Here is a 13,018-nt window from a genome sequence, read left to right as displayed (position 1 = left end):
CCCTCTGAGTGGTCTGAGCAGGGAGAGTGAGCGGTTGAGTGAACGTGCCTCCCCTCTTAATATAATGACAGGCTCTGGTTAACAGTGGAGAGAGATCATTTGTAAGTCCCAAATGGCACCCTATTCCCTATATAGTGCACTGCTTTTCACCAGAGTCCTATGGGCCCTGGTCAAAAGTAGGGCACTACATAGGGAATAGGGTGCTATTTGGGATGCATCTAGAGAACTTACTGTCTCGGCGGGTCTGTCTCCAGACAGAGGTGCGTAGACGATGCGGTACTGCTGCACCTGGCCAGAGGCGGGCTCCCAGCGCACGTTCAGGCTGTTGGTAGTGGGGTTGTAGATCTGGATGTTCTTAGGAGGGGTTCGTGGAACTGGGGGTCAAAGAGGGTCAGAGAAAGTCAAGAGAGGGGAGGGAAATTATATATACAACCTCAAAAACATAAAACAACAACTCTGATTTTACTCTACAAACAACAACTCTGATTTTACTTTACAATGCCTTACTTAGAAGAGTACTAACTAAGTGAAGATACCACAAGAAAATGTGAGAATTAATAGACTGCTATGTTTCAAACAGGATGTAGCTCAGTAAAAAAAGGGGCGAGGGGGGACTCAAATGCTGAGGGAAGTAGTCTCTAGTAACCAAGTGATTTTATAGTGTCTATGTGAAGAGAACGTATGGAGAAGTTGCACCGTTTGGGCTTATGCAAAAGCCTCTTAACTTCACTTTTAAACTAAAACAGATGTGCATATTCCTCTGGCATTCAGCACGTTAGCCCATTAAAGATTAGATGCAGTACGTAGCCACCTTATTCATAAGTAAAAACATACCAAATAGAACCTGTTTATCCAACAGCGAGGTTCATTCTATATGAAACACATGCATATGGTGTGTTTAGGAAGACTAGTCTGTCAAACATACAGTATCTTCCCATTTGGAATCATTATGCACCATGTGTTCTGTAATACTGGATATGCTCCGCTGGAATCACAGCTTTCCAATTCACTTCACTGGGATGGATTTCTGCTGACTGCACATGGCAAACCATTTGAGCAGAAACAACATCGATGCACACAGCAGGGTATAAAAAAAACAGACACAGGCAGGGCAACCTACTATTATTATTATTGTCAGTATTATTAGTATTATTATTAGTGTTATTGTTATTATTATTGTTATTATTATTGTTATTATTAGTGTTATTATTATTATTGTTATTATTGTTATTGTGAGATAAACTACACCTTTGTTCCATCTAAGCGTTGTGGGGGAGGGGGGTTGTGCAAATGCTATCTGGTTCAGAGATTTCAATACAACATTTTCTATTTCCACTCAGTTTTGTTAAATGTTGACCTCATCAATAATGTTTCCCTATGAGAGTATCTATTATTCTGAGACCTATCTACCGGTATCTTGAGTTCAAACTTTGGAAAAACCAAACAGGCTCCAAATTTGAAATGCCACTGAATCAAACCAACTGAAAAGAGCACGTCTTTATCCCGATGAAAACAAAATGGATGATTGGAATTTCGTCACTTGATAACTTACGCGTCTTTCCAGTCTCTGACTGGCGCAGGCCCTCTCCCTCGGGGTAGACGGGGACCACGGTGACAGTGTACAGCGTGTCTGAGAGAAGGTTCCTCAGGATGGTGTTGGTGGTGCCACCAGACACTTGCTCCTGTTCACAGAGAGGTGTTTGAGTTGCATTATCAGTGTTTATAACATAGATTGGTTGAATCCTATAGCATCCATATTAGGAAGTCATCAGATTCTTAGGTATATAAATTCCTAATATGGATGCCGTAGTCGACTCAAATCTGATTGGTCAAGAAATACCCCGTGCAGCATCAGAAGTTAAGGCATGGATAGTTGGTGGTCTTACCATGTCCTCGGCTCCGCCAGAGGCAGGGACGTAGAAGAGGCGGTACTGACGCACGTTGCCCTCCGCTGGCTCCCAGCGCACCTTGAGGGAGCTAGTAGAGGGGTCAGTGACCTGCAGGTTCTTCACCCCACCCAACGCCTCTGACAAGACACAAAATAACAAGTTTAGCATCAAATCACTTATTCTATTTTGTAACCCTTTTTTTCTTCTTCACTGTACTCATTGTCCCTGTATTGTCTGTTTTTTTCAGTCATGACTTACTTGTCTTTCCATTTTCAGAATTTCTCTTCCCTTCAATATCGCCGTACATAGGCACCAATGTCACCTTGTACTCTGTGTCTGGCACAAGGTTCCTCAGAACGGTGTTGGTTGACATCCCAGAAACCGTAGTCTGTGAAAAAGAGTCATCAGATTAGCAAAAATGTTAAAACCACCCTAATAAAGATGTACCGTAATTTCCGGACTATTAAGCGCACCTGAATATAAGCCGCACCCACTGAATTTAATTGTAAAACATTTTTTTAACATAAATAAGCCGCACATGTCTATAAGCCGCAGGTGCCTACCGGTACATTGAAACAAATGAACTTTACACAGGCTTTAACGAAACACGGCTTGTAACAAAAATAAATAGGCTTTAACGAAACACGGCTTGTAACAAAAATAAATAGGCTTTAACGAAACACGGCTTGTAACAAAAAATTAGCAGTAAGCTTTAGTTGTCTTTTTTCCTCACGCTGCTGTTTCCAACGTCTTATCATCGACTCATTAAGACCAAGCTCCCGTGCAGCAGCTCTATTTCATTTTCCAACAGCCAGATCAATCGCCTTCAACTTGAAAGCTGCATCATATGCATTTCTCCGTGTCTTTGTCATGATGAGGGTGACAAAATGACTACCGTAATCAGAATGATGGGAAGTTTGAGAGCGCTCGATTTAATCTAAACAGTAAACAAAAAAGTTGTTTGACCTTAACCCGTTTGGCAATTTCATTGGTCTAATGAAAGCTTCATGCCGCCAAAAAACTGAGCACGTCACAGAATGTGTTTTTTTGGAGAAAAAAATAGAAAGCGGGAAAAATCCATATATTAGCCGCGTCATTGTTTAAGCCACGAGGTTCAAAGCTGGGAAAAAAGTTGCGGCTTATAGTCCGGAATTTACGGTATCTTAATCAAGTATTCAACCTACATGTTTATAGTGCTCAAAGTGATCAGTTTAGTGAGTCTTCAAATATCGCTTCTATACCGTATAAAGTGTTGTTTTTGTACCTTAAGTTCAGGTCCTCCTGCTAGCGGGGCGTAGATGACAGTGTACTGGCGCACGTCCCCCTCAGCTGGCTCCCAGCGTACCCTCAGGGAGTTGGTTGTGGGGTCAGTCACCTGCAGGTTCTTCACTCCACCCAGAGGCTCTGAGGAAGAAGAAGACACACATCATTCCAAGTAAATGTCAACGCTAATGTTCTTAAGCCGTTACTGAGTAAAATTTAGTCTGATATGGAATCATACAACTGTAATATGGGATATGGAAGCTTGTAGCTGTCAAAAAGCTGTAATTTCAAAAATGAAACATTTTGACAGGTATATGCTTCCATAGTGTTAGAGAATAGGGTTCATGAGCTAAAGTAAGTACTGAAATGCTTCACTCACTTGTCTTTCCCATCTCAGACTGCAGTATGCCCTCCACGTCTGGGTAGACTGGGACAACAGACACGTTGTATTGGGTGTCAGACTCCAGGTTACGCAGGATAAGGTTGGTGGTGCCCCCTGAGACTTGTTCCTGTTCAGGGCAAAGTGAAGATCAATGTTAGCACTGTATGACAATTACACAACTTGATTATAATGTAAACATGACTGGGTTGATAGTAAAAGGGATGGAGAGATGAATAGGAGACGTACCATTTGCTCCCTCCCATCTGGCTGGGCCACGTAGAAGACCTTGTAGTTGCGCACGTTACCGACAGCTGGGTCCCAGCGAACAGACAGACTGTTGATGGTGGGGTCGATGACCTTCATGTTCTTCACTCCACCCAAAGGATCTGAGGCAGAGGATACAATGTTATAGCATCACACTTACTGTACTGTACGAGCTGGCAATTCCTGAACAAGTAGCAGACACATTTTGTTTTTAAGAAGAAAAAATATATGTTTTTATCGTCACATACACCGGATAGGTGCAATGAAATGTGTTGTTTTACAGGGTCAGCCATAGTAGTAAGGCCCCCCATGCGCTAATTTGGGATAAGTGCCTTGCTCAAGGGCACATTGACCGATTTTTCACCTTGTCGGCTCAGGTATTCTAACAAGCAACCATTTGGTTACTCTAACCACTAGGCTACCTGCCACCCGTATCATTTAATTTCACCCTGTCATTTCAACCCACTTGTCTTTCCATTCTGAGACCTAGAGAGACCCTCCATCTCATGGTAGACAGGCACCACTGTCACTGTGTATTCCGTATCTGGATTGAGTTCCTTCAGAACAGTGGTGGTCGTTGTTCCAGACACCTGGTCCTGTTCAAGAAAGAAGAAGATAGAATATCAGTCAGAATCAGAAAGCCATCGGACTAGCTTCAGGGGAATACACCAGCAGAAAGCCATGTTGACTAGCTTCAGGGGAATACACCAGCAGTAAGCCATGTTGACTAGCTTCAGGGGAATACACCAGCAGAAAGCCATGTTGACTAGCTTCAGGGTAATACACCAGCAGAAAGCCATGTTGACTAGCTTCAGGGTAATACACCAGCAGAAAGCCATGTTGACTAGCTTCAGGGGAATACACCAGCAGAAAGTCATCGGACTAGCTTCAGGGGAATACACCAGCAGAAAGCCATGTTGACTAGCTTCAGGGTAATACACCAGCAGAAAGCCATGTTGACTAGCTTCAGGGGAAAACACCAGCAGTAAGCCATGTTGACTAGCTTCAGGGGAATACACCAGCAGAAAGCCATGTTGACTAGCTTCAGGGGAATACACCAGCAGTAAGCCATGTTGACTAGCTTCAGGGGAACACACCAGTTGAGGCTTGTTCACTTTAAATCAAAGGATGGCCTCATTGTAATGGATTTCACCCTCCACAAGCCTCCACTGGAGTAGACCATTCTCAGAGAATTAGGAGGGGTGTTATGTTGGTGAGACTACCAGGACGTACCACGTCCTGCTCTCCGCCTGCAGTTGGGATGTAGACAATGATGTACTCGCGCACGTTCCCCTCAGCTGCATCCCAGCGCACTTTCAGGGTGCTGGTGGTGGGTTCAATGACCTGCAGGTTCTTCACGAAGCCCAGGGGCTCTGAGCACCAAGAGAAAACAGAGTAGCTTAGCCATCACTTTGATTTGAAAACCATGATATAGATTGTATGTCTGCAGATGAGCTAATTTATTCATCTCTTTCACTATGCAATTTTCCAACTGTCCCGTTATCTGGTTTTAATGTCCATTCTAGAATGCCCTTCCATTCTAGAATGCCCTTCTGATTGGCTAGAAGGGCATTTTAGATTGGACATTAAAACCAGATATCGAGACAGTTGGGAAAGATATCGAGACAGTTGGGAAAGATATCAGGACAGGTAGGAAAAGATATCGGGATACCTTGCAATCATGATGCAATATCCACCTACATATGCAGACTGTGCTTGCTACAAAGTTACAGAAAGATATTGTATTCAACATTGCTGTGGTATAAGTCGTCGTTACTCACTTGTTGTTCCATCCTTGGCCTGGGTCTGCCCATCCCCCTCGGGGTACACTGGCAGAACAGTGACTGTGTACTGTGTATTAGGTGAGAGGCTCTTCAGAACTGTGGTGGTTGTGCTCTCTGAGACTTGCTCCTACAAAGTAGAGCGAGATGGTGTCTCACCAAAAGAAGCTCCAACAGACATACATGAACACTATGGCTGCCTCCCAAAAGACACCCTATTCCTCACATAGAGCACTACTTCTGACCTAAGCTGGTTAAAAGTAGTGCACTATATAAGGAATAGGGTGCCATTTTGGATGCAGATGGTATGTCATACACCAGATCCACAAGATAAGGCCCATGTACCACAGTTGTTCTATGGTCTGTAAAACTACATGAACTACAACTTCTACTGGTCCAGTTCATCTCCCTTCTGTGGAGTTTATTTTGATGGGAGGTTTGATTGAGAGTGAGAGCTATGGCATACACCACACGGAACAGGCCAATTCTACACAGATAAACCAAACAGTGCCTTAGAGGATTTTGTTCCACATAAGCAGCCAAACCAAAAAGTCAATTGCATTATAATTGTGATCACAGAGCTGTTTCACAGTCTGTTAGCTCCCACCCGGCCTGAACTCCATCACCACTAGGCTACAACATCACGGCGGCATGACCACTTTGCTGCTGCCTCTCATCATGCTTAGCACAGCAGGCTAACCGCCAACGCTAAGTCCTTAACGTTAACTCGTCAACGCTAACTTCTCATGTCGGGCTGACGATATCTCCACTCCACAAAGTATGGCGGCGAAATGAAACAGGATTCTTTCTTCCCACAGGATTGGAAGCCATTGTGTTAGGCTGGCACAAATGTGACATCACGTGTCACTGTTGAGTAATAGGCCTATGGAGAGGCAGTGTGGTTAACAGTACAGTAGAATACTCACAATGATCTCAAGGCCTCCTGCGACGGGAGTGTAGATGACTTTATAGCCCTGCACGTTGCCGTCGGCTGCGTCCCAGCTGGCGGTGAGGGTGGTGTGGGTAGGGTTGGTGACCTGCAGATTGGTCACTCCACCCAAAGGCACTGGGAAAGAAAATTCAATAACTTTAAGTGTGGTACTATGATTATGTGATTATTGGGGAACTCAAGTAAGCCATTATTTTATGCTTCTCAGTTTATATTTCCAATGTTCCCAAATCACTTTTCGAGATTGCATACGCTACCACTTCATTTTACATTGCTACTCACGCGTCTTTCCATTCTCAGCCTGACGTTTCCCCTCTCTGGCAGGGTAGATAGGTAGCACTGATATTGTGTAAGGTGTGTCAGGCTTGAGGTTCCTCAGAACGATGGTGGTGGTGCTTCCAGGTACTTGCTCCTGTTTACAAACAGGTGGAAAATGATTTGAATTAGATGACTGATTACAGATTAAATGCTTTATCGAAGTGTATTACCTTAAGGCTATTTCTGAGGTCATAAGGTGAAAGAGACCCACCATTTCCTCTGGTGTTCCTCCAGCCACAGGGACGAAGAAGATCTTGTACTGACGCACGGCTCCATCTGCTGGGTCCCAGTCCACCTTCAGAGAGGTCATGGTGGGTTCAGTCACCTTCAGGTTCTTCACTCCCCCCAAAGGTCCTGGTGAGGAAAACAACAAAATATAGAAAACCTGTTCTATGTCCAATGTAACTCTATTATCTTATTGCTAATCATCTTACACTGAAAACTCACAGTTTACAGAAGGTTGTTGCTACCCAAACATGTTTTTTAAATGGTCGGACAAAGAAAATGTGTTTGTGGCAGCAATGAGCTTCCACACTTCCATACCGTACAGACTAAGTTATCTTAAAAGGAAAATACAAAACGTGAATACAAACACACATTATACAACAGGTACTGATGACAATTTATGAAATGTAGGGAATTTATGCTTGGTCTGGGATCTGAGGTGTACTGCAAACATGGAAGTGCGTATTGGAATGATTGCTTAGATGTCAGCCAGTCTTACTTGTCTTTCCGTTCTCAGACTGCCTCCTGCCCTCTGTCTCTGCGAAGACAGGCACCAGTGAGACAGTGTAGAGGGTGTCTGGCAGGAGGCCTCTCAAGACAGTGCTTGTGGCAGTAGCAGCCACAGTTTCCTAAAGATTACACAAACACAACCAAAATATTAACCTCAGCCCACTCCAAACACACCCACAATTCATTTTATGGCACGCAATGTGGAAACAACACTTTCTACACTGTCAGCTACAGCAGAATCCTACCATTGCCTCAGCAGCTCCCCCGGCAGCAGTTACATAGAAGACTTTGTACTCTTTGACTTTCCCTTCGACTGGCTCCCAGCGCACGTTCAGGGTGGTCATGGTAGGGTTGATCACCTGCAGGTTCTTCACTCCACCCAGAGGCCCTGAGGTAGAAGACACATCAACATCCTTCCAAGTAAATGGCGTCAATATCCTCAAGCCGTTACTGAGTCGAATTGATTCAATATGAATGCATATAGCTTTTTTCCAAATTGAATTTTGACAGCTATATTAAAGCTGTACCAAACAAGACTTAAATATGGGGTTGTCACTTTTCACTGAATGAACTTGGTATCGCATGGAATTACAGTCCACTAATGAAGAGCTATCCTCACTATTGATGATTCTCTGAAATGATCAATTTCTCCGTCCCTCATCCCAGTGTCAGACTTCCTTACTTGTCTTTCCGTTCTCAGACATTTTCTTGCCGTCTCCCACATCGTAGACAGGCAACACTGAAACGGTGTAGATGGTGTCGGGCGTGAGGCCCTTCAGGACTGTGTTGGTCCCAGCCACAATCTCCTTACATTACACATACACAATACAATTATTAACGCCTGCCCACTCCCAACTTAACAATAACTAATATGATATAAATCACAAAATATGACAAGCAACTATATTCAGTCAAACATGAGTGTATAAGGATTATGAGTGCATAGGTACTCATACCCTTGAAAGTAACCACACTTTCTACAGTGTCAATTACCAGTCCTACCATGCTCTCAGCTCCACCGGCAGCAGGTACATAGATGACTTTGTACTCTTTGACTTTCCCCTCGGCCGCCTCCCATTTCACGTTCAACGTGACCATGGTGGGGTTGGTCACCTGCACGTTCTTCACTCCACCCAGAGTCTCTGGACACACCAACCAGGGATTTAATAATAGAACTTTATACTGATTGATAGTACTTATTAAAGTACTATCTCAAAGTACTTAATAAATTACTATATTATCTCATGTTAACTTCTCTTATGGAGTTTGTATGAAGTTCAAATCCAGCAATAGAGTTATCCTCTCCATTGATGTAACTAATGTCTTCTAAGAAGGCCATTACTCAGTCCCTGAAACTTTATACTGATTGAACTTGGCACTGCAAGGAGTCTGTATGAAGTTTAAATACAGACTCAATGGAGAGGTATCCTCTGCATTGATGGTTACTTATGGATTTACTTCAAAAATCAGCTTCTAAGAAGGCCATTACCCAGTCCCTGAAAAGATCACTTAATAAGTGATCTTTAGAAGATCTTTAAAGATCTTTAGACTTAGATTGCAGACAGTCTTACTTGTCTTTCCATTTTCAGACTGTTTCTGTCCATCTCCCACTTCGTAGACCGGCACCAGTGAGACAGTGTAGAGGGTGTCTGGAAGGAGGCCTTTCAGAACAGTGGTGGTGGTAGTGGCAGCTACAGTCTCCTTTACATTACACAAAGACATCACACCTATAAACGTCTGCCTACTACCAACTCTTGTTTGACTGAAGATAGTTGTTTGTCATATTCTGTGATTCATAAAACAAACAACTTCAAACAATACATGAATATGCTATTTCTCATTTAATTTTGAGATGTGAACTGTTGGAATATTTTTTTACACAGTCAGCCAACAGTAAGCTGAGAGACTTCCTGCCAGTCCTACCATGCTCTCAGCTCCACCGGCAGCAGGTACATAGATGACTTTGTACTCTTTCACTTTTCCGTCGGCCGCCTGCCATTTCACGTTCAGGGTGGTCATGGTTGGGTTGGTCACCTGCAGGTTCTTCACTCCACCCAGAGGCTCTGGATTAAACCATAAAGTGCTTTAATATGGTGTTTTAAACATTTTACTTTATATTGAGTGAACTGAAATCAAAATACTTTACAAAAGAGTTATCTGCTTTATTAGTTGTACTATAAAATGATACATCTATTAGGAGAATGTTGTAGGTGGCTTCTGGCCTATTACAGGTCTGGTGGTTCCAGGTCCACTTACTGGTCTTTCCTTGGCCTGAGATGTCTTTGGCCTCTCCGCTGGGGTAGATAGCTGCCACGGTGACAGAGTAGGGAGTGTCAGGCGTCAGCTTCTGGAGGATTACACTGTTCTTCTTTCCTCCCACCTGGGTCTGTTTGGAGGACAACAACAAAGTCAGAGGCTATTCTTTGTCTCTGGGAGGAGAAGTGAAGCGAGAACATCTCACATCGATGTTAAAACAGTAATTTATTAGGACAGGGGGACAGATGGATGACAAGCTAAACTCTTTTAATGGTTAGGGCTGTCCTCTTGCCGCAGACGTGGATGTCGATTAAGGCAGCCCTCCGCACCTCTCTGGTTGAGAGGGCTTGGTTTAAATGCGGAAGACACATTTCAGTTGAATTCATTGAGTTGTACAACTGACTAGGTATCCCCCTTTCCCTTTCCTCGGCTCAGAGACAAAAAGCCCTGAAGTTCATTAGCTCACCACTGGGCACAAACTGGTGAAATCAACATTTTTCAATGTAATTTATCACTGTATTGTATTGTGGAATCTACATGGAAAATACATTGCATTTGAAAAAAGTAATCAAACTGTTGTTTTCAGGGTGAAATTTCGACCACAGGATTATGCCATCATGGTAACCAATTTTCAACATTGACAAACCTTGTATAAAATCTGTTGAATTTGTCACTTTGAAACAACGTCAGATCTTCAACGTATAATAAAAAAACTATAGGCTGAGCAGCACCTCCTAGAATGAATCTATCTACAGCTACCCTTTGGTCTCCCATCCAGGGTTTTAACCAAGTCCAGCCCTGCTTAGCTATGATATTTGTCACAGACCGTTTCCAATGTGCTATCTTGAGAATGACCATTGAGAAATCTCAACTTAATAGATTCACTGTTGCTATCAAAGTCATTTCCAATGGGTAGATCTAACAGAGCAAATGAAAATGTAACCATACTTTATCAATCCTGTATCATCAATGATGCTATTTAGGCCTACAGTATATAGCATTTGGACAGTCATCAACAGCTATTGTGTAAATTCAACCATGGATTCAACTAAAAATAGACATCTTTGGTAAATTTCGTTTTAAAAAAACATGTTGGATTCATGTCTCCATCTAAGAAAAAATTATCTAAATTAAAGAATTACTAAATTAAGTCAAACTATATTTAAAGTGCATTTAAAGTTTGATTTGATTGAGTCCTACTAATTGAGTTTTTCTTCAAAATTGTTGCTCAAAGCTGCGCGCATAGTGGATGTTTAAGCACCACAATAGAGACAGACCGAGCTAGTGAGAGCGTTTGTGCGTGTTGTATGTTGCGCTTTTCTGTGTGGTTGAAAAAATGGAGATATCATCAATGGCATCTAAACAATTAACTCCATTAAAAATACAACGCATTAACAACATGTTAACTTTGATGGTCCTAATAAAATAAAATAAATCTAACATTGTATTCCCATTGGAATTTGGTTATGCTTTTAGATGGTTGAAAGCATAGTGATAAAACATTGAGTATTCAACAAACTATTGACTGTCTTTTTGAGTAGGTGAAAATAGGTTGTAATCTCATTGATTAACATATCAACCAAATATTACCCAATTGGGGTCGTTGAGGCCAAGCAGAGTTCTTCTACACTGTCACAGGGAAGCCATCCAAACATGACCAATGTAAACTCCAAAGCACTTACATCAATTTTGACTTTTATGAGGCTAGGGAACTCTCTAACTCTCTCATTAGCCAATGCCTTTCCCCTCATTTCAGTCTAGCAGAAACAAAAGCGGGGTTCCCCAAGGATGAATTATTTACCCATTTGGGTGAACAGAGTTGCTGATTCAAACACCTTATAAGAAAGAACAATTGCCTTTCTTTCACTACTGTGTTCATAAACTAGTAGTGTATAAAGGGAAGATTCATTGGTCTTGAGGGACACTAGACATCATGGAAGAACAATTTTGTAATACTACAAGCCAATATTTTAAATGTATCCTGTCATTTAATGGGAACTACAGATGTAGGATCTTAATTTGAGCACTTTTTGATGCTAAGAATTTTCCTGGAAATTTTCCTGGAAATGCAGATGAGCTTTGTGATTTCCATAAATTCACAGAAAACTCGCACTAACACACGGTTATATTAACAGTATTGCACTTTTCATTTAACCACATTTCTAGCTAATAGCCTAACCACCGTTCAAGCAACATTATGGACTAAACGGTAAAATCCTGTCGCTGCAAGAGTATTCTGCTGTGACAATACTGGTCAAATTAAGATCCTACAACTGTACAGTAAGCAACATCTATCAATGGCATGAAACGTTATAGCCACGGAATGGACAACATACAATACATTTTCCATTGTATTCGCTTGTCTGACATTCATTTAGCAGATCACCTAGACTACACATCCACTTTTTGTATTTCGACATACTAAACCATTATATTAGAGACAGGCAGTGGTGGAAAAAGTACCCAATTGTCATACTTGAGTAAAAGTAAAGATACCTTCAGAGAAATGACTCAGATAAAAGTGAAAGTAACACAGTAAAATCCTACTTGAGTACAAGTCTAAAAGTATTTGGTATTTAAATATAATTAAATATTAAAAGGAAATGTAATCGCAAAAATATACTTAAGTATCAAAGTAAAAGTAAAACTATAAATTGAAGATTCCTTATATTAAGCAAACCAGGCGGCAGCATTTTCTTGTTTTTTATTATTTACAGATAGCCAGAGGCACACTCCAACACTCAGACATAATTTACAAACAAAGCATTTGTGTTTAGTGAGTCCGTCAGTTCAGAGGTAGGGATGACCAGGGATACTCACTTGATAAATGTTTGAATTAGAAACTTTTCCTGTCCTGCTAAGCATAAAAAATGTAACGAGTACTTTTGGGTGTCAGGGAAAATTTATGGAGTAAAAAGTACATTATTTTCTTTAGGAATGCAGTGAAGTAAAAGTACAAGTTTGCAAAAAATATAAATTGTAAAGTAAAGTACAGACACCGCAAAAAATTACTTAATTACTTAGTAGTACTTTAAATTATTTGTACTTAAGTACTTTACACCACTGGAGACAGGCACTTGAGGGTCCCAAGTGTGAATGTCATGCCTGGCTTATATGGCTTAGGTTAAATCAACAAGTCTGCAGACCACAACATCACAACAGCAGTATGTCTCCATTCTGT

The 13,018-nt window shown here is 41.7% G+C and overlaps 1 protein-coding gene across 9 annotated transcripts in view; it reads right to left on the bottom strand.

Moving 5' to 3' along the window:
• LOC115174952 (collagen alpha-1(XII) chain) overlaps positions 1 to 13,018 on the bottom strand; it is an 89,927-nt gene that overhangs the window by 29,157 nt on the left and 47,752 nt on the right. For 5 of the 9 annotated variants that reach the window (XM_029734016.1, XM_029734019.1, XM_029734020.1 and 2 more), the window contains 20 exons: positions 9,838 to 9,967; positions 9,505 to 9,644; positions 9,153 to 9,282; positions 8,584 to 8,723; positions 8,264 to 8,387; positions 7,827 to 7,969; positions 7,571 to 7,700; positions 7,058 to 7,200; positions 6,811 to 6,940; positions 6,506 to 6,645; positions 5,580 to 5,709; positions 5,032 to 5,171; positions 4,265 to 4,394; positions 3,781 to 3,920; positions 3,532 to 3,661; positions 3,154 to 3,293; positions 2,148 to 2,277; positions 1,887 to 2,026; positions 1,553 to 1,682; positions 232 to 374 (listed from right to left, as the gene is read on the bottom strand). In XM_029734016.1, the coding sequence (XP_029589876.1) occupies positions 232 to 374; positions 1,553 to 1,682; positions 1,887 to 2,026; positions 2,148 to 2,277; positions 3,154 to 3,293; positions 3,532 to 3,661; positions 3,781 to 3,920; positions 4,265 to 4,394; positions 5,032 to 5,171; positions 5,580 to 5,709; positions 6,506 to 6,645; positions 6,811 to 6,940; positions 7,058 to 7,200; positions 7,571 to 7,700; positions 7,827 to 7,969; positions 8,264 to 8,387; positions 8,584 to 8,723; positions 9,153 to 9,282; positions 9,505 to 9,644; positions 9,838 to 9,967 (2,703 nt within the window). The remainder of the gene's footprint in view (positions 1 to 231; positions 375 to 1,552; positions 1,683 to 1,886; positions 2,027 to 2,147; positions 2,278 to 3,153; positions 3,294 to 3,531; positions 3,662 to 3,780; positions 3,921 to 4,264; positions 4,395 to 5,031; positions 5,172 to 5,579; positions 5,710 to 6,505; positions 6,646 to 6,810; positions 6,941 to 7,057; positions 7,201 to 7,570; positions 7,701 to 7,826; positions 7,970 to 8,263; positions 8,388 to 8,583; positions 8,724 to 9,152; positions 9,283 to 9,504; positions 9,645 to 9,837; positions 9,968 to 13,018) is intronic. The other 4 variants (XM_029734018.1, XM_029734021.1, XM_029734022.1 and 1 more) reach the window with 4 other exon arrangements.

The sequence above is a fragment of the Salmo trutta genome, chromosome 35 (genome assembly GCF_901001165.1).
Source record: "Salmo trutta chromosome 35, fSalTru1.1, whole genome shotgun sequence".
Classification (NCBI taxonomy): Eukaryota; Metazoa; Chordata; class Actinopteri; order Salmoniformes; family Salmonidae; genus Salmo; species Salmo trutta.
The sequence above is the reverse complement of the archived record's forward strand: the minus strand, read 5'-3'. Positions and strand labels throughout refer to the sequence as shown.